The sequence below is a fragment of the Schistocerca gregaria genome, chromosome 8 (assembly GCF_023897955.1).
Source record: "Schistocerca gregaria isolate iqSchGreg1 chromosome 8, iqSchGreg1.2, whole genome shotgun sequence".
NCBI classification, from domain to species: Eukaryota; Metazoa; Arthropoda; class Insecta; order Orthoptera; family Acrididae; genus Schistocerca; species Schistocerca gregaria.
The window spans coordinates 115,187,148-115,209,179 of record NC_064927.1 but is presented as its reverse complement, the minus strand read 5'-3'; the positions used below and the strand labels follow the sequence as shown (position 1 = coordinate 115,209,179).

The 22,032-nt window shown below is 41.6% G+C and overlaps 1 protein-coding gene across 2 annotated transcripts in view; it reads right to left on the bottom strand.

The window, feature by feature from the left end:
* The window catches only part of LOC126285300 (beta-ureidopropionase), a 158,672-nt gene that overhangs the window by 86,784 nt on the left and 49,856 nt on the right, over positions 1–22,032 (bottom strand). Inside the window, exons 1-2 of one of the 2 annotated variants that reach the window (XM_049984592.1) lie at positions 21,310–21,408; positions 11,523–11,627 (exon numbers count right to left, since the gene is read on the bottom strand). In XM_049984592.1, the coding sequence (XP_049840549.1) occupies positions 11,523–11,627; positions 21,310–21,314 (110 nt within the window). In that variant the 5' untranslated portion in view covers positions 21,315–21,408. Of the gene's footprint in view, positions 1–11,522; positions 11,628–21,309; positions 21,409–22,032 lie in introns of those variants that run through there. The other variant, XM_049984591.1, reaches the window with a different exon arrangement.

Here is a 22,032-nt window from a genome sequence, read left to right as displayed (position 1 = left end):
TCCCTCAACATCACCTGATTTAATTTGTGATAAATTTTCAGTTTCTCACCATTACATAACACTCACAAATTGTTAGAGACTATTATTAGTTGGTCTAATTAAATTGAAAATAAAAACTGAAGACAACTGAGCACAGAATAACAATAGCAGCAAACCTTTTTTATCTTTGAAGTTATTTTATATATATCACAGATTTAATCATTGAAATTGCACTCTCAACTAAAAAACCACCGTGTCATCCCCAGTCCACAGGTGTCACCTGGATGTGGATATGGAGGGGCATGTGGTCAGCACACTGCTATCCTGGCCAAATGCCAGTCTATCAGACCGGAGCTGCCACTTCTCCATCAAGTAGCTCCTCAGTTTGCCTCACAATGGCTGAGTGCAACCTGCTTGCCAATAGCACTCGGCAGATTGGATGGTCACCCATCCACATGCTAGCCCAGCCTCACAGCACTTAACTTTGATGATCTGACGGGAACTGGTGTTACTACTGTGGCAAGGCCGTTGGCATGCACTCTCAACAGCCCTCCTCAATTCAATGATCTTATATTTAACATTAACAAAACTGAAGATAAACACAACAAGCTTCTCAAAGCGATGAATCTAGCAGCTGGTAAGACTTTGGTAAAAATGTCTGCAATCTGGTCGTTCAAATGTACATGCTCAATGGTGATTATTTTGTGGTGGTGAAACTGACACACAAAGGTATCCTTAATGATTCCATGCCTCAATCGATGATGTTCCCATTTCTTCAGTAACTATATTCAGGACTGATTATCCTTGAATATACAAATTTGTTGCTGGAGAGGAATTTGAATGACATCCAGCAAGTATTTCAGTCAGAGTAATTGATACACATTACTCTGTCTCTACAGGAAACAAAGCAATACTAGTCTGTCTATTCATTGCCCAACAGACAGTATTTCCCAACAATTGTAACAGATAACCAGAGGTAGATCTTGCATCTTCCGTTTTGCTCCAGTCTGCGTCAACATAGGCCAGAATAGTCTCTTGGTTCCCTTTCTGACAATTTAGTTTCATACAGATGATTCCTTTGACATATTTCAAAATTCTTTACAAGCACCCCCGAGTTCTTCGGATGGATTATTTTGGTATCTCCTTAAGAAGTTGACTGCAGCACACAAATCAGGCATTTTTGCTGTCATTGCATACATCCACTCTCTGCATGGCTTATCAATCCTGTTTCCTTACATGATTTCCAGTTTAACTTCCATAAGTGTCTTGAACGGGTTATAATCTTGCATGTTGAATAATTGTAGCAAACTCTTCAAACATGACATTTGGCTCAGCTACATTTCTTCTTTGTTCCTTGAAATCTCAATTCCCTAGTATGATTGTGGCTCTCCTAGCACCTTTATTTTAAACTTCTTCTTTAACTTTAATTTCACTCTCTCCATTTCCTCTCTATTATTTCCTGCCATCAGAATGTCATCAACATAGAGCACAATGTAAATGACAACTTCCTTTAAAACCACACAGTAACAGCACTCATCTGCTTCTGACTGTGTGAGCCTTATAGAGATAAGCCATGTAATGACTTCTGTAACCTTCAAAACCAATCCAGTTGTCTCTCTCAGTTTTTCAGGAATAGCCACTCCTGCAGGAATAAACACATATATTTCGTCCTTGGGTAACCCACGGAGAAAAGCATTGACAATATCAAATTGTTCCAGAACTGGTCCTTGTTGGATTTCAATAACCAGCATTATTCTAACACTTGCAAGCTGAGCCACTGGTGCATATGTTTCCTTGTTGTCAAATCCTTTTGTCTGTGAACACCCTTTGGCCACAAGTCTAGTCTTGTGTCATGATATTTACATCCTTGTCCTTCTTCAATTTGGAAACCCACTTACTGCAGGTGGTCTTTCTTCCAGAGGAAAATTTAACAAAGATCCAAGTTTTGTTTTCCTTTATAGAGTCATTTCATCCAGTATAGCTTTATATCAGTATTCCTTATCTTCACGAGCTGCAATTTCCTTGTAGCTTTTCAGTACGTCATCAATAAATGATTCAGCATTCAGTATAAGAACAGCATATTCATCTAGGTATTTGTTAGGGTTCCTCTTCCTGAGAGAATGTTGAGCAGCTTCATTTTCAGTTTCCTCTTCGTTATTGGTCAGTTCTGGTATGGGAATTCTTTCGTAACCTCCATCATTTGATTTAAGAACGTCTTTGGTGAGTTCACCTCCATTATTGTCTTCCCTGACTATTCCTGTACAGATTCTGGAATCCAGCCATCGACTGGTATACGTACAAAGTCAAATCTTTCTTTGTAGAAAACAATGTTCCTTCCAGTGACTATTTTTCCTTCATCTGGACACCGAAGTCTGTAGCCATCAGGACAGTAGTGAAGTAGCACTTCAAATATTTGCTGTCAGACTTCCATGTTCTCACTTCTTTTGGTAGCAATAGATAAGCAATACATCCAAATACTCTCAGCTTATTCAACTTTGATTTCTCATTGTACTGTAAAGCTTCAGGAACCTTTCCTTCCAAAGCTGCAGTAGGACTTCTGTTTAGTAGATATACAGCAGTATAAACAGCTTCTAACCAGAATGTTTTACTTAATTTACACTGAAATGTCAAACAGTGAGCTTTCTCAATAAGACTTCTGTTCATTTGTTCCAAGACGCCATCTGTTGAGGAATGTATCAAATTGTAAACTCTAACTTCATTCCATGTTCTTCAAAAAATTGCTGGAGCTTGATGAAGATGCATTCACAGCCATTTTCACACCACAAACTACTGATCTTCACGTTTAAACGAGCTGTAGCCATGGCATGAAACGTCCTCAGATAGCAAGTTGCCTCTGACTTTGATTTCAGTGTGCAGGCCACTGTGAAATGGGTAAAGTCATCAATGAACATGAGCACACACTTCTTGCTGCAAAATGAATTAGGTAAACTTGGCCCACAAAGGTCACTATGGATCAACACAAGAGATCTGGTGGCACATTTCCTAATGTGATTGTATGTAAGCTGTGATTGTTTGCCTTCAACATAATCGGAGCATCGCTCCTTGGGATGGTTGAAGCAGCCAGTTCCATACCATCAACTTGTGACTGAAGGTGCTTAATGCTATCACAACTCAAATGGCCTTATCTCCAGTGCCATAGTTTCATATTAGTTTCAGTTGAAGCAGCTGACTAGGCTTTATGTTGCAAAAAATTTAAAACATATGGCTGAGATTTATTCCTATTTCCAATGACAATGATTTCTTTTCCCTTTTTAATTAATCCTTGTTTCAAATGTGATATTAAAACCATTCATAATTTCTGGTTCCTGAGTTCTTGTTAGGTAACATAACTCTCCAGTTAGCCCTCTTGTGACCAGGCTTCCCGCAACGATGCCAAGTAAAGCTCAATGAGTTCTGTGAAGTTCCTTGTTGATTTCTTGTTCTACAGGCATCTGATGAAATTTTTTCTGATGCCGATGAGTCTGAAAATCTGTAGGAGGCATTGTATCTCCATTTCTGTTTTTCCCGATGGCTCCCTTCCACTTCGACTATTCATTCAGTAGCCAATTTTTCATGAAGCTCATCATCAAGTCTTTCACTGAGAGCATTTTGGTTGTAGTGACCACTACATTGTATTCGGCAGTCAACATAAAAAGTAGATGGCATATCATGTAGGCTTCATTGGCAGTAGCTCCAGTTGAATGTAATCAGTTTGTCAAATTTAAGAAAGTGTTTAGCTAGCATATCATTTGTTGCATTAAATTGTATAGTTAATGCGGTGACTCGCCGATCTTTCAAAGTGCCGCCGCGCAGTTACGCGCGTCCTCTACATGCGGCGCTGTCTGCCAGCCATGCAGCAGCAGTGCCACCTAAGCGGCCAGCCAGCCAGCGGCCGCTAGACTTGAACTCAGTGCTGATTTGACTATTACTCTGTACATGTCTTACTTTGTATACTTGCTCTGTGACTTACATGTATTGTGTCGTCTTTGAAATATATGTGTTCAACTTGACGTTAGAACAATTGATGATGACGTAGTGGATTTTTTCTTTTCATCGTTGACCCACAGTTTTCCATGGCACTTTAGAGCAACTATTGCAAGGTCTCATTGAGCAGCAAATGCTTCTCACATTGGCGATTAGTGATTTTGTCACAGCATCCAATGCAGGGCTCTCTTGTCCTTGTCTATACCTCCTTTCCTCCTTACAACGGGACGGCGGAAGACTGGTCTGATTCCAAAAAAAGTCTTCGACAGCACTTCTTGGCATTTCATGTCACGGACGAACAAACATGTAAGTCTCTGTTCCTTTCATAGATTTCACCTCAAATGATATCAGTTGTTGTTGCATTTGGCTCCTTTGAAAGATCCTGCATCTTTATCATTTGCTGACATGTGCTCACTTCTGTCCATATATTTTCAAAAGCATACGCATGTGGTAGCCTCTCGTGTTGCCTTTTATCATTGTCAAAAACAACTGCATCAATCCAATCGCGCTTGGGCTGCTGAACTTCACGGCTTCAGTAGAAAGTGTCAATTTGTTACTGAAGTGCACAAAGAATCCTACGTCGATTCCATGGTACAGGATGCTATTATCTGGTCGGCGCCCGACAAAGAAGTTAGGCAACATGCCCTTCAGTTGGCAAATCCGATTCTCGATGAAGTCCTATCCATCACGCAGTCTTTTGAAATTTCTCGCACCGCTGGAGCGCAAATAGAGGTGTGGGGTGACATCATGGAAATACAACCTTTGTGATCTGTTGACGATGCGTGCGGCATGTCCCTGCCGACCGACGTCGCTGCAGTATGATCCCAAGCCCAACCTCGGCCTAACCGTAAACAAACCTCTAAGAAACTGCAGAAAAATCCCCAGGAACTTCCCTCATGTCCGCGGTGTTTTACGAAACATTCATGGGAGGATTGTCCCCAACATTGGGCCATGTGCCACAATTGCAAAAATAAGGGTCATGTGTCATCCGTTTGCAAATCCGACCGCATACCTGATGTTCATGACAGTGATGCTGATTCTGATTCTGTGATGTATGTCAATGGTACCTCTTCCCTTTCAGGGAAGTTATTCCTCACTGTCCAAATACTTGGTCGCGATGTTTGCATGCAGGTGGATACTGGTTCTGATGCCACTTTGATCAATTCTCAGACATATCTTCAGTTGGGTTCTCCAACCTTATCACCTGTCACTGGGCAATTACGGATGTACAATAAACAGAAGATTTCTCTCTTGGGACAATTTGATGCTGAGGTATCTTACAAACCCGTCATTCGCACTGTTACCATATTTGTGGTCGACCATAGTAATGCAGAAAATCTTTTTGGTTTCGATGCCTTTTGCGTTTTTGGGTTCTCCGTAGATGATTCTGTCAATATCAACTCTGATGCTATTCCTTATGCTCAATTGGATTCCTTGTCGATGACATTTTTGTCCCTTTTTTCTCCTGGGTTAGGCAATGCAAACGATTTTGAAGCTCATATCATGCTCAAACCCACTGCTCAAGTTTTTTCGGGCTCATCCCATTCCTGTGTCCCTTCGTGATCAGGTCAAATGGGAGCTGCATTGTCTCACTGCTTCAGGGGTCTTACTTTGTGTCACTTCAAGTGAGTGGTCCTCTCATGTTGTTGTCGTTGCTAAGCCCAATGGTGATATTCATCTCTGTGGTGAAGTCAAAGCCACTGTAAATGCCCAATGCCTTATCGATACTTACGCTATGCCTCGATCTGAAGAATTGTTCACTAAACTTGCTGGAGGCCAGTATTTTTCTAAACTTGACATGTCAGAAGCTTATCATCAACTTCCTCTCGATGCTACTTCCTGGCAGTTCCTGGTACTTAACACGCCTTTCGGCCTCTATCAATACCAACGATTGCCATGCGGGGTTGCCAGTGCCCCTGCTCTCTTTCAGCGATTCTTGGAACAATTATTGCTCCCTGTCCCTGGGTGTATAAATTACATGGACAACATTGTTGTCACTGGCACCACCGCTGAAGAACATCTTCAGAATCTCCGCACACTTTCTCATGTCTTACAGGCTGCCAGTCTTAAGTGTAACCTTCAGAAATCAAAATTTTTTCAGGCATCTATCACGTACTTGGGGTTTCAACTCTCTTGGGATTGTATTTGCCCGCTTCAGCAAACTGTCGCTGCGATTTATGCCCTTCCTCGCCCTACACCTGTTAAGGAACTGCAGGCCTTCTTGGCAAAAACAGCATACTATCACAGGTTTTTACTGTCTGCTGCTTCGGTGGCTCAGCCATTGCATAAAAACATGCCCTTTCACTGGTCCGCGTCATGCGATGCGGCTTTCCAGAAATTGAAGACTGTGCTGAAACAGGCCCCAGCCTGGCTACTTATCGACCTGGCCAACATCTTGTTCTTGCCATGGGCACCTCTCAATACGGGGTTGCAGCAGTCCTTGCGCACCATTTTTCTGACAGTTATGATCAACCCATTGCTTATGCCTCCAAAACACTCACAGATGCCCAACGAAAATAATTCTCAAATTGAATATGCTCTTCATAATTTTGGTGTTTTTCTTTATGGATCCAAATTTCATCTTGTAACAGATCACAAACCACTTTCCTTGTTTCATCCATCAACGTCACTTCCCGACATGGCTGCACACCACCTCCAACGTTGGTTTCTTTACCTGTCTTGTTTCCATTATGAGATTTATTTCCAGCTGACGGCTCAACATGTGCATGCTGATACACTGTCTCGCCTTCCCATGGGTCCTGATATGGCATTCGATCGGGACAAAAGTTTGTGTTTCCACCTGGATGTTGTCGAGCAACGGGTTGCGGACAGGTTCATCACCGGGGCCCGGCTGGCAGCTGCTACGGGTTCTGATCCTACCCTCTCCTGGGTTTTACACTGTATTCAGAAGGGTTGGCCAGATCATCCATCAGCTAAGACTTCTGATCCGTTGCGGAACTACTATACTTTGCGTTACCGCCTCTTGTCTAGGGATAGTGTTATCCTCCTTTCCACCGACAATGCTTCACCGTGTGTTGTGGTACCTGCATCTTGGCATGCTTCGGTCTTGCGCCTCCTTCACCAAGGCCACTGGGGGGTGTCTCTCACACAAAATCTCTGGCATGCCGTCGTGTACTTGCCCGGCATCGACTCTGAAATCGCATACATGGCTGCTCCCTGGGGCCCTTGTGCATCACAGGCGGCCACCCCTCAGTCATCTTTGCCACCGTGGCCTTCGCCTGAGAAGCCCTGGGAGCGCATTCATGCTGACTTTGCGGTACCTTTTTTAGGTACTTACTGGCTACTCGTAATTGACGCCTACTCTAACTTTCCTTTCATTGTCCATTGCACGTTGCCTACCACCACGGCAACCACAAGTACTCTAGCTCGCATTTTCTCTTTGGAAGGTCTTCCCTCTACTCTCGTTACTGATAATGGTCCGCAATTTGCCTCTTCCAAATTTGTGGATTTTTGTGCTCGTCACGGCATCATGCATGTCACGGCCTCTCTGTTCCATCCACAATCAAACGGTGAGGCTGAACGACTGGTCCGCACATTTAAGGCTCAGATGAGGAAACTCCTGACTTCTTCTGCTGCTGATGATGCGCTTCTCTAATTTCTGGCTTCTTACCATTTCACCCCCATGGGCGACCACAGCCCGGATGAGCTCTTACATGGCCGACAGCCATGCATGCTACTTCATCTTCTGCGGCCTTCCACCTCACGGCCACGGGTGCCTTGGCTGGTTCACCACCAGCGACCTTGTATGGGTACAGGGATATGGCAGGCGGCCAAAATGGGAGTCCTGGCCACATCTTACGACACTGTGGCCAACGCCTGTATTAAATCCATATGGACACGGGTGTTGCAGTGCGTCATTCAGACCAGCTTCGGCCTCGTGTGCCGGCAACGCCTGTTCCGAATGCCACTACACCACCTTCGGCTCTACCCTATGCTCGGGATCTTGGCATCTCTCATTACTCACAATGCAGCCCTCTCACCATCATCTCGGAGCCACCACAAGAACGTACACCACCAGGAGACGTGCCCATGCAGGAACCGGATGACCATCATCTCTAGAGCAACTCTACTCGCTGCCTTTTCCTATGGACGCCGACACATCGCCCATGTCTCCTGTAATAACAACCGGACTTGCCGCAACGGGCAGTTTGGTGCACGGGGCCCCAGCAGATTCGACCCCTACATCTCCTGTCATCTCGACCCGTTATCATTGGGGACACTTCCATCCGTACGGGAAGCCTCCTCCTCGAGACTTTACGGCCAGTCAAACAACACCTATGGATGTTAGCAATCTACAGGCCACCTCCATCAAGACCAGTGCAAAAAATTCAAAGGGGGGAAAAGTGTTGTGACTCGCCGATCTTTCAAAGTGCCACCACGCAGTTAAGTGCATCCTCTACATGCGGCGCTGTCTGCCAGCCATGCAGCAGTCACGCCACCAAATCAGCCAGCCAGCCAGCAGCCACTAGACTTGGACTCAGTGCTGATTTGACTGTGACCGTGTACACATGTCTTACTTTGTCTACTTGCTCTGTGACTTACTTGACTCAACTTGACATTATAACAGTTAACAACTGTTTTCTCAACAGAATTTGACTAACAATTCTTTTTCTCTCAAATGCATTGTATCAAGATGTCCATAAATCGATATAGGTTGCCTTATTTTTCACATATTCCAAGTGATTGTTAGCGCTGAGTTAAACATAATGAGACTTAAATTTCCAATCTTGTTTAGTCAATTCAACCAGTCATGTTTCCTTTCTGATATGCTGCGTACCCGCTCTTCGGCCAGAAATCCCACCTTTGTAAGATAACCCACTTGCACAAACGGTAAAAGGTCCAAGAGTTTCCATCTTGAATTTCCAATTGTTGAAATTTGTTCCATCAAATAAAGGAATACAATATTTTTCTACTTCAGTTGCCTTCTTGAAAAAAAAACTTATGTGAGCATGCATTTGTGGCCAGGTGTTTTGTTACAAATTTTGTTTTACAACAAACCTGGGCCCATAACCTGATAAATTTTCAGTTTCTCGCCCTTAAATAACACTATCAAAATCTTAGAGACTATCCTTAAATAACACTCACAAAATGTTAGGGACTATTATTAGTTGATTTTATTACATTGGGAAAAAAAAAGAAAAAAATACTGAAGACAACTGAGAACAGTTCTTCCTTGAATGAAGCTGACAAAATGTGTACCATTGCAAAATGAACCTTGGACAAATAAATTTCTAATACAGATGCTACTAATAATGATTACCAACACTTACAGTGTACAGATCTATAATCATTTCGGCTATTTTCTCAAAGCTAAGAGCTATGACATTATTTATCATTAACAGAAAATTTGTCAAATTTGGAAGCAATCTATAAAACACAAGCTTTAAAATGGTAAAATAAGAGACTGAGATATTAGGTATGTGAAAGATCCTATGGAAGCAGCGTGCAAACACGATCACCTCATAGCACTCAGTACACACTTTCCCACATCAACTGACTCTTTGCGAGACTGCTGGTAGTGAATAAAAGCTATCTGTGCAAAATACAGTCTGTTTATGTGCTGTTGTTACTGCCAGTGATGTACATACTCGTTTAAGTCAGAAGGCTGTTGGGGTCTTGACCGCAAGCATGTGAGTGCATATCGTGGTAAGATGTGTGTGCTTAACTGGACTATGGCTATTAGTATCAATCATCTGATGCCGTTCATGACCCCACAGCCCACTACTACTCATCCTGAACAAAATCCCTCATTATGTTAACTATTTTCTTACTGTCATTGTAATAAGGAAAGGGTAGCAATGAGCAGGTGCCATCGGAGGATGGAAAAAATCCCTCGTGCAGTAAATGGATGAAGTGAACAATAATAATGAGGGATAATCTGAGGAAACTGAAGAGTAATAGACATTCTGAATCAAACAACAACGTGACAACTGTTACAGGGTAAGAACTTTGACTACAGGAATGATGAAGGGGGAGTATAATGCTTTGAATAACAGACCCTAGATAAATAAAATTTCTGACAAGTTGGGTAATGGTACAAGGTGAAGGGTCCACATTACAAGTAGTAGACTAAAAGGTACCAACTCCAGTAACATTGGGCAGAAATTCTTGGGAAATCAGATCCAATGAAGCAGTTGGCCTCAGTTGCTTTTCGGTCTGCTGGCAGTAACATCAATGCATTGGTGGTTGGTTGGCATCGACACTCCTCTCCTAGTATGGATGCAGGACTGAATGTTCAGTGGCTCAGTAGCAATTTGTTGTGTCTCTAGAGGAGGTATGTATTTAAGTTTATCAGACAGCCACAAGTCACCCTCAGTATGTTTTATTGACCAGTTTTGGTCTTTAATTTAACAAGAACATCATTAGAAGCTCTCTAGTTTACAGTTTAAAGTACAGTAGTTGGTTGTTAAATTAAAGAGCAAAACCATTCAATAAAACATACTGTGTGTGGCTTGTGGCTGTCCTTCAATAGACACTGTTTCCCATACAGGCAATGCCTGCTCTCACTAAGGGCATGTTTAAAGATAATGGAGTATAGACAGGAATATGGAGAAAGCACTAAAGCTGATAAGAGTTTTATTGTGAACAGCGCTGTTCATGGGCCCCTACAAACTGTGATTATACACAGAAGATGAAAAGACTAGATGTTTGAAAGGAAATAACTTAGGTATTAGAAACTTATATGCACAGTGTGAAAAAGAAAATGGTATCTCTATTTACACCTTTTCACCGTCAATGACAAAGAGAAGAAACCTGGAAGTGACTATTAACTTTCTGCTGCAGGTACAGCTCTGCTAAAAGAGATGTTTTCTTTGGAAATTTTAGGGCCAACATAGTTCACTAATAATTAAAAATTAGTAACTTCCATTTGGAAAGAACATTGTGTAATAGTCCATAGTCCAATTCAGTTTTAATTTAGACAGTAAATTTGTGTCACTACACTGTTCCCTACTTTTTAAAAGAGAAGTCATTCATCAATGTTGTTTCTTCTTCTTCTCCTCCTCCTCCTCCTCCTCCTCCTCCTCCTCCTCATCATCATCATCAGCTTCTTGCGGTAAAATAAATACTGCACATGCAACAACTCCTAAACCTCCTTCCCTCAATAATATCAGTCAGTAAAATTGTAATTAAATGTTACTTTATAATAATAACAGGTTGGGAGCAATGTCAGCAAGTTGTCAGAGCCAACCGCAATTTCACACAGTGAATCCCGTAGCCTTCATTTGGTGTGGATGAGAAGCCAAACACCAATCAATGGTGACCAATATTTAGCTGAATGTAGTTTCTATCATTCGATGACCTTCACTGGCCTACTGTGGATATGCCTGCAGAAAATTATTTTGCTATTGCTTCAAATTTTTCTCTCTCACAACACTAAGAGGATAGTGTTTTGTAAAACTCAGTATTTTAGGTTTACCCTTGAAAGCGACCATTGTCCCCAGTACAAACTTCACCTCTTTTTGTAAAGTTAACAATTAACTTGTGAGTAATAAAATAAAACTTTCTTCCTTAACAGCCGGATCTCAAATAACACGTACCTGGGATTTCGTAGTTGCTCTGGCTGTGCCTCAAATGTGTAACCCTTAATTTCAAAGTCATGGTTCTTAGCAAGCTCTTCTGCTGTTGATGGTATTTCCAGTTTCCTATAAATAAATAGATAAAGAACTATATTGTCAACATCTTTAACAATACTTAACTCGAAGGCAAAGCAACATCTTTAACAATCCTTAACTGGAAGGCAAAGCGTATAAAATGTAATTAGTACATTAAATTTATATATGTGGCACATACTTAAAGAAAAGAGAATTGAACACAGCATGTTCACAATGAAATATTTTTTTAACTTTCATGTTTTACATTAATACAGAGCATTGTACAAAAGTAGCAAGCTGACATTATCCACATCTTGCAATGCATATATCCCATACTCAAAGAAAATCTTTAGGAATGAGAAACAATTTGCAAAGGACATAGAAAAAGAAGTGGCAAACACACTAGAAATCTTTGGCATCATTTTCCTTGTGGTATTGATAACCAGCATTCATTACGCTATACATATGAGTTTAAAATGTTGTAGACAAAAATCTAAATTAGCAGACGAGGTGCTGTATTGAAATCTTTTCTCTTTGGAATTGCAGAGTGTGAGTTTTTATAAGTTTATGAATTTAGTTGTCTCATGTGAACTATTTACATGGCTCTTCAGCTATTAATTTGACTGTACAGATGGTTTTGGGCTTTGGCAGATATGCTTATCATGTTAGCAACCATCAGTGTTGTTACAACCCTTTACTAATATGTTAGATATTTTATGTACGTTAAGAACAAAAATGAAGCTAAAACTTGGCCAAAACCGATATTTCAAAGTGCCGCTGCGCAGTTACGCATGTCCTCTATATGCGGCGCTGTCTGCCAGCCATGCAGCAGCAGCGCCACCTAAGCGGCCAGCCAGCAAGCGGCCGCTACACTTGCACTCAGTTATGATTAGACTACTAAAGTGTACACACATCTTACTCTGTTTACTTGATCTGTGACTTTCATGTATTGTGTCTTCCTTGAAATATATTTGTTCAACTTGAAGTTATAACAATTGGCTACGAGGATGGGATTTTTCTTTTCCATCGTTGACCCACGTTTCCATGGCTACTGGTTGATGGGTTGTTTTGGGGAAGACGACCAGACAGCGAGGTCATCAGTCTCATTGGATTAGGGAAGGATTTGGAAGGAAGTCGGCTGTGCCCTTTGAAAGGAACCATCCCGGCACTTGCCTGGAGCGATTTAGGGAAATCACGGAAAACCTAAATCAGGATGGCCGGACATGGGATTGAACCGTTGTCCATGGCTACTTTAGAGCAAATATTGTAAGGTCTCATAGAACAGCAAATACTTCTCACAAATGCGATTCATGATTTCGTCGTGGCATAAAAAGCAGGATGTCTCTTGTCGTTGTCTCTACCTACTTTTCCTCCTTATGACGAAACGGCGGAAGACTGGTCTGATTACGAAAAACGTCTTCGACAGCACTTCTTGGCATTTCATGTCGCGGGCGAAGAAACATGTAAGTCTCTGTTCCTTTCATGGATTTCACCTCAAATGTATCGGTTGTTGTCATAATTGGCTCCTTTGAAAGATCCTGTGTCTTTGTCCTTTGCTGAAATGTGCTCACTTCTGTCCATCTATTTTCAAAATCAAATGCATGTGGTAGCCTCTGGTGTTGCCTTTTATCATTGTCAAAAACAACTGAATCAATCCTATCGTGCTTGGGCTGCTGAACTTCAAGGTCTCAGTAGAAAGTGTCAGTTTGTTACTGAAGTGCACAAAGAATCCTATGCCAATTCCATGGTACGGGATGCTATTATCTGATCGGCACCCGACAAAGAAGTCAGGCATCGTGCCCTTCAGTTGGCAAATCCGACTCAGTCTTTTGAAATTTCTCGCGCTGCTGAAGCGCAAATAGAGGCAGGGGGTGACGTCGGGAAAATACAACCTCTGTGTGATGTTGACAAAGCATGTGACGTGTTCCCGCCAGCCGACATGGCCGCAGTATGCTCCCAAGCGCAGCTTCAGCCTAACCATAAACACTCCTCTAAGAAACTGCAGCAAAACCCACGGCAACTTCCTTCATGTCCACAGTGTTTTACGAAACATTCATGGGAGGATTGTCCCCAACATTGGGCCGTGTGTCACAAATGCAAAAAAAGTGTCATGTGTCATCCATTTGCAAATCTGACTGCATACATGATGTTCATGAACATGATGCTGATCCTGATCCTGTGTTGTCTGTCAATTGTACTTCTTCCCTTTCACAGAATTCTTCCTCACTGTCCAAATACTTGGTCGAGATGTTCGCATGCAGGTGGATACTGGTTCTGATGCCACTATCATCAATTCTCAGACGTATCTTCAGTTGGGTTCTCCAATCCTGTCACCTGTCACTAGGCAATTACAGACTTACAATAAACAGAAGATTTCTCTCTTGGGACAATTTGATGCTGAGGTATCTTACAAATCTGTCGTTTCCACTGTTCCCATATTTGTGGTCGACCATAGTAACGCGGAGAATTTTTTTGGTTTCAATGCCTTTCGCATTTTTGGGTTCTCCATAGATGACTCTGTGAATACCGTCTCTGATGCTATTCCTTATGCTCAATTAGATTCCTTGCTGATGACATTTTTGTCCCTTTTTTCTCCTGATCTAGGCCGTACAAACAACTTTGAAGCTCATATCACGCTCAAACCCACTGCTCGGCCTAAGTTTTTTTGGGATCAATCCATTCCTGTGTCCCTTCGTGATCAGGTCAAATGGGAGCTAGATCGTCTCACTGCTTCAGGGGTCTTGCTTCCTGTCACTTCCAGTGAGAGGTCCTCTCCTGCCATTGTCATTACTAAGCCAAATGGTGATATTCGTCTCTGTGGCGATTTCAAAGCCACTGTAAATGCTCAATGCCTTATCGACACTTACCCTATGCCTCGACCTGAAGAATTGTTGACTAAACTTGCTGGGGGCCAGTATTTTTCCAAACTTGACCTGTCAGAAGCTTATCATCAACTTCCTCTCAACACTGCTTCCTAGCAGTTTCTGGTCCTTAACACACCTTTCGGCCTCTATCAATACCAACGATTTCCATTCAGAGTTGCAAGCACCCCTGCTCTCTTTCAGCGATTCTTGGAACAATTATTGCTCCCTGTCCCTGGGTGTATAAATTACATGGACGACATTGTCGTCACTGGCTCCACCACTGACGAACATCTTCAAAATCTCCGCACACTTTCTCATGTCTTACAGACTGCCGGTCATAAGTGTAACCTTCAGAAATCAAAATTTTTTCAGGCATCTATCACGTACTTGGGGTTTCAACTCTCTCGGGATTGTATTTGTCCGCTTCAGCAAACTGTCACTGTGATCAATGCCCTTCCTCGCCCTACATCTGTTAAGGAACTGCAGGTCTGCTTGGGGAAAATAGTATACTATCACAAGTTTTCACAGTCTGCTGCTTCGGTAGCTCACCCGTTGCATCACCTGTTGCATAAAAACATGCCCTTTCACTGGTCCGCGTCATGTGATGCGGCTTTCCAGAATTTGAAGACTATGCTGAAACAGGCCCCGTGCCTGGCTACTTATCAACCTGGCCACCATCTTGTTCTTGCCACAGATGCCTCTCAATACGGGGTAGGTGCAGTCCTTGCACACTGTTTTTCTGACGGTTCAGAACAACCCATTGCTTATGCCTCCAAAACCCTCATGGATGCCCAACAAAAGTATTCTCAAATTGAAAAATAGGCTTTGGCCATGATTTATGGTCTTCATAAGTTTGGTGTTTTTCTCTATGGATCCAAATTTCATCTTGTTACGGATCACAAACCACTTGTTTCCTTGTTTCATAACATCAATATCATTTCCCGACAACACACCGCCTCCAGCATTGGGTTCTTTTCTTGTCTCGTTTCAATTATGAGATTCATTTCCAGCCGACGGCTCAACATGCACATGCTGATACACTGTCTCGCCGTCCCATGGGTCCTGATCTGGCATTCGATAGGGACAAACTTTTGAGTTTCCACCTGGATATTGCCAAGCAGCGGGTTGGGGACGGGTTCCCCATCACCGGGGACCGGCTGGCGTCTGCTACGGGTTCTCACCCTACCCTCTCCCGGGTTTTACATTGTATTCAGAAGGGTTGGCCAGATCATCCGTCCGCTAAGACTTCTGATCCATTGCGGAACTACTACGCTTTGCATTACACCCGCATGGCTAGGGATGGTGTTATCCTCCTCTCCACCGAAAATGCTTCGCCGCGTGTTGTGGTACCTGCATCTTTGCGTGCTTCGACTTTGCGCCCACTTCACCAAGGGCACTGGGGTGTCTCTCACACAAAATCTCTGGCACGCATTCATATCTACTGGCCCAACATCGATTCTGAAATTGCACACATGGTCGCTGCCTGCGGCCCTTGTACGTCTCAGGCCACCGCCCTGAAGTCATCTTTGTCACCGTGGCCTTCGCCTGAGAAGCCCTGGGGCGCATTCATGCTGACTTCGCGGGACCTTTTTTAGGTACTTATTGGCTTCTCATTATTGATACCTACTCTAACTTTCCTTTCATTGTCCGTTGTACGTCACCTACCACGGCGGCAACCATCAATGCTCTAGCTCGCATTTTCTCTTTGGAAGGCCTTCCCTCTACTCTGTTACTGATAATGGTCCGCAATTTGGCTCGTCCGATTTTGCGGATTTTTGTGCCCATCACAACGTCATGCATGTCACGACCACTCCGTTCCATCCACAGTCAAATGATGAGGCTGAACGACTGGTCCGCACATTTAGGGCTCAGATGAGGAAACTCCTGACTTCTGCTGCTGATGATACGCTTCTCCAATTTCTAGCTTCTTACCGTTTCAACCCCATGGGCGACCACAGCCTGGCTGAGCTCTTACATGGCTGACAGCCCTGCACGTTACTTCTTCTTCTGCGGCCTTCCATCTCACGGCTGCAGGTGCCTTCGCTTGGCTGTTTCACTGCCGACAACCTTGTATGGGGACGGAGATATGGCAGGCAACCAAACTGGAGTCCTGGCCGCATCTTACGACACCGTGGCCAACGCCTGTATGAAATCCAGACATACACGGGTGTTGCAGTGTGTCATTCGGATCAGCTTCAGAATCGTGTGACGGCAATGCCTGTTCCGGATGCAGCTACACCACTTTCGGCTCTACCTGACACTCGGGATACTGGAATCTCTCATTACTCACAACACAGTCCTCTCACCATCATATTGGTGCCACCACAAGAACTGATGACACAACTAGACAAGCCATTGAAGGAACCAGATGACCATCATCTGTCGGAGCAACTCTACTCGCCTCCTTCTCCTACGGACGCGGACACATCGCCCATGTCTCCTGCTATAACAAGCAGACTTACCGCAATGGGCAGATTAGTGCACAGGGCCCCAGCAGATTTGACCCCCACGTCTCCTGTCATCTCGACCCGTTATCATCGGGGACACTTCCATCCGTACGGGAAGCGTCCTCCTCGAGACTTTACGGCCAGTCAAATAACACCTATGGATGTTAGCAATCTACAGGCCACCTCCGTCAAGACCTGTGCAAAAAATTCAGGGGGGGGGAAAGTGTTGTGATTTACCCATCTTTCAAAGTGCCGCCACTCAGTTATGCGCCTCCTCTACATGCGATGCTGTCTGCCAGCCATGCAGCAGCTGTGCCACCTAGGCGGCCAGCCAGCCAGCGGCCTCTAGACTTGGACTCAGTCTGTGACTTTCATGTATTTCATCTTCCTTGAAATATATTTGTTCAACTTGAAGTTATAACAATACTACTTTAAAGTAACTTATCATAACAAAAGTTTTACCCACTGGAATAATTTGTAATATTATTTCCAAAATAAATAATTTTTAATTCCCATTTTGACTTTGGTTAATGGTTTCTGACAGAGTGAGTTACTCCTGGAACAAATTTCAAAATTTATAAATACTGGTGTCTAATCTGTGAATCTGAAGGAATGAAAGTACATAAATGAAACTGTTGCACAGAATAGCTGAATATTTGAGTCTAGCTAACATGAGCTTTGCACAACACAGTACAATAGCCTTTCCCTTAATTATGGTAAGACCAAAACTGTAACACTGAAAAACGATTATGCTCAACAGCCTTATTAAAAATGAGTGTTACAAATGCACCGAAATTTTACAATACTGCCAAATAGCAGTCCACATCAGGACAGTCATTAAAAATACATCCCAGAAGGATGTTAGTCATTTATTTATTTGCATGGTTCATGGATCATAACTGTGAACTCTCATTATGATGTGGAATAATCCTGTAATCTTGCAAGTATAGTACAATTACTCAGCACAAAATATGACAACATGCACACTACTTACATTAATTCTTAACCAATAACCACAAATAAGGAAATTCTTCTACAACTGTTTAATCCTGCTTAGTCATCAAGTATGGGGTGTCTAGGAAACCTGCTTTCTCAGGTTGCTATACAACATTCAGACAATTCGTATTAATGAGTTTTATTACAATACTTAACTTGGTGTTAAACAGAAGTGTCGAAAGCAAGGCGCGACATACGAAGTAATCAAGTTTCTCCAGTATAACAATTCCAAAGTCTGATACATAGAGGGTTCAAGCAAAGTAATAAGCTTTGATGCCTCTATGCAAGTCATTAGTCTTAAGGCTGGTGTTAGACTGGGCCGCAACCAGTTGGGCATGGTGCTCATGTTCTCTTCACATATGGACCACAGCTGTTGCATTGTCCTAGAGACGAGTCAGTCAGTGAGCGATTGGCTGACCTCTTCTCATAGTCCTCTCTGCTCTATCATTCCTGACTGGCATGCCAGCACTTCACTCTACTCCATAACAACAATCATAGTACTATGCTTTCAGAAATTCTTCTACAGAGTGAAGATATGATTTTGTGTTTGAAGTTGATTTTATTATCTATTAAATTCTGCGTACCACTGTGTGGGTGAGCAAAGATTTTTACAGCTGAATACCTCACCCTGTCACAGTAAGGCTGAGTGATGGATAGTGTAAATCACTTCTCCTTCTAGAATTATATTTATGAACATTACTATTGTTGTCAAACTGTGATTGGTTGTCAAAAAAATGCTCAAATGTGTGTGAATTCCTAAGGCACCAAACTGCTGACGTCATCGGTCCCTAGACTTACACACTACTTAAACTAACTTATGCTAGGAACAACTCACACATCCAAGCCTGTGGGAGGACTCGAAACTCCGGCAGGAGGAACTGCGAAATCCGTGACATGGCACCTCTAACTGTGCAGCCACTCCGCATGGCACAATTGGTTATTGACAATAAACTTCAGAAGAGAGTAAATGCACTGTGAGGCTGCTATCACTATGCACAACTGTTCAAACAGCTGTCTACAACATGTTCTAGAGTGGACATCACACAATATCCTTATTACATTCATCTGTCTCATCAACATGCACTGCCCCCATATCTTTCTTCAACCTTAACTCTCTTATCTGTACATTCTTGTAGAAACATTGATTTCCTTAAGTCCAAAATACTTTCTATCCCTCTCTATTGTTCATCCAATTTCTCAAAGTCCTTTTCAGCAGCAGGAACCTGACTCTGGAATAATCTCCTGCACTATAATATTATTAGAGAACTGAATAATATCTCTGACTTCAGAAGACTGTTGATGACATATCTATTAAAGCAACAATAATGATTATCATTGTCCCTTTATACGTCCTTGTTTCCAACCAGATCTTCCTCATTTCCTATATTTGACTTAGCTGTGCAGTTTCCTTAAATTGCATTTGCCGGAACTCACTATATCAGAAAACATCTATTTTCTACACCTTTCAATTCTTTTTATAATTACCACTATCATTACTGTTATTATTGTCATTACTACAACTACTACTACTACTACTACTACTACTACTACTGTTACTATTATCTCTAATAATAGCAGCAGCAGTAGCACAAGTACTGCATCAACTTTATTATTTCATAATCGGTATTTACTTCCTCTCATTATCTCTAGAGACACTCAAATCATTTTAATACTACTTGTCATTTTAAAATACTTATTTCTTATTAACTATGACGTCAAAAAAGTACTGTTTGCATAAAACCTGGTCTATGTAAGACAGGGCCTGATGACCTTAATCGGATCAACTTAAATGAATAAGCAGATAAGATCAAGATCTAATATTGCTCCCTATGGCACACTTGTAGTCATTATTCATCATTGTGAAGATGCTCTTTCATTGGGAATCCACCTTGAGTTTCTTACTGAAATACTCTGGACTGCTTTAGTCAGGTAGGATGAAAACCAGTTTCCAGCAAGATCTCAGGCATCATTATATTTAACTTCTCACAATTTCTTCAACTTGAGCTGCACAATCAAATTTTTTTGACAAGTCAGAACATATACCACTTGGCAATATTTTGGTTAGATTTGGATGGATTTAAAACTGTTGGGTGCTAGACAGCATGGTCATCAATGCCCTTTCTCATGATCGTGGAAGTGCATTAGTATTCACTCTTGCTAAAACGAAAAGTGAAGGGCATAGAATTACAACCACAGTCCTAAAAAATTTCACATGCAACTTCCAGTATATCTATTCACACAGTTGTTTAATGTTAACAGTACTAACAAAACAACAAATGACATAAAGAGAGCTGATTGACTGCTAAAGCTAAAGCTTGTCTCCTATCAGGCAATATTTTGTCTTTCACGTTTTGTATTATCTGATTACTGAATTGAAAAACAACAAGTTTTATGGAGAAGCCTCATATGAAATCCAAATTGAAATTGACTATGTATCTTATTTTAAGAGGGTTTAACATAAATGGATAGATAAAAAGTCTGTGCTTTCTCCTGCCACCACTTGATGAGTAGATTTTTAATCTATGCTATTATATTTCATTTTAAGAGAGTTGTGTTATAATTTTTAAATACATCATTTTTCTCAGTACCTTCAAAATGGAGGTAAGCAGAAAGACAGGTCAGTAATTACTAATATTTGTCCTACTACATTTCTTCTAAAAGGGTCTGAGAGTAGCATACTTCAGCCTACTTGGAAATATGGCCTTTGATGGTGATGTGTTGTATATGTGACTGAAAATGTGGCATATGTGTGATAAACAGAATTGGATCTTATGGGCACCCAACAGTGAGGTCATCAGCAGAAAGAGAATTTTAGTACAGTTCTTCAAATGGTATCACCTTCATGAGACTTTGTGATTTTGAGGAAGCTGATTACATTCTTAATTGCTTTGGAAGGGTGTTGAGTGATAGTAATTTGTCTGTATATATGAGGCATTGCTCCTTGTATGTATTCTATTACTTTATCCCTTGAACCGTCCATGCCAGTGATCTAAGCTACTTCAAAGAAGTGATTATTAAATATATTGCCTACGAGGCTACTATCATGTATTATTTGGCTGTTTTCTTTAATAACAAAATTCTCCACTTCTTAATTGATTTCCTGGTTTTTCTTAACTATTGCACATGCAGATTTAATTTTACTGTCTACATTATTGGTTTCAGACATTATATGGAGATTTTCTAATTTCTTAATCACTTTCCTTAATACAGTACAGTATTTCTTGTAATATTAAATCACCCTTCCTACACTATTTGTCCTGATCATTTCAAACAATTTACTTTTTCTTAGAGTTGATATTTTGATTGCAATCCATGACTCTTTGATGTCTTATTAGTACCATGCCTTGCTGTTTTCACAGGAGAACAACTGTTAAAGACTGATATAAAACCATGTATACAAACATTAGATTTGGAACTGATATCTACCACATTCTTCCAGTCTGTTTCTTGCAAGGTTGAAGCTTTGTGTCATCTGTTTATTAATTATTCTAGCTGTTTTCCATGATACCACTTCATTATAGTCAGTGTCTAGTTGTGCATCATGGTCAGAAGGGCCATTCACTGTTGAATAAAAATTTATATCAGTGATTAAGTGTTCACCTTGCTTGATGAATCCTAAGCTATAAACAGATGCACAAGGCTTTAATATGATGTCTTTGATATGATATGTTACTTATACAGACAGTACTTTCTAGTAACAACAAAAACAAAAATTTATTCTGTACACAAAGTTATCTCCAAAAGTAGTAGTTGTTGTTGAAAACATGTATTAAGAGGATCTGTTACATCTAAACTGTATTTAATTCTGCACTGCCATTTTGCAGATAATCCCCTGGAGAGTTCATTATTGCTGGCACATTGTGGCCGTTTCTCACAGCCAGGATTTCTCCTCATGTTTCCTGAACTGTATCAAATCTTTAGACCTTCAGCTGTAAAATAGCGAATTCTGATTAGGGCTGTAGGCTGGTCAAAAACTCTGATGTAACACAGGTCATATCTAATTGCACAACAGCATGGTGTAGAGCTCACTTGCTCATACACCAGTTCTGAATGCTTCTGTCAGAAGTATTCCATACCTGAAATGCCTTAGAACTCAAAACACAACTTTTTATAGTGTAATTTACTAGGTTATATGTTGCGCTGAAATTT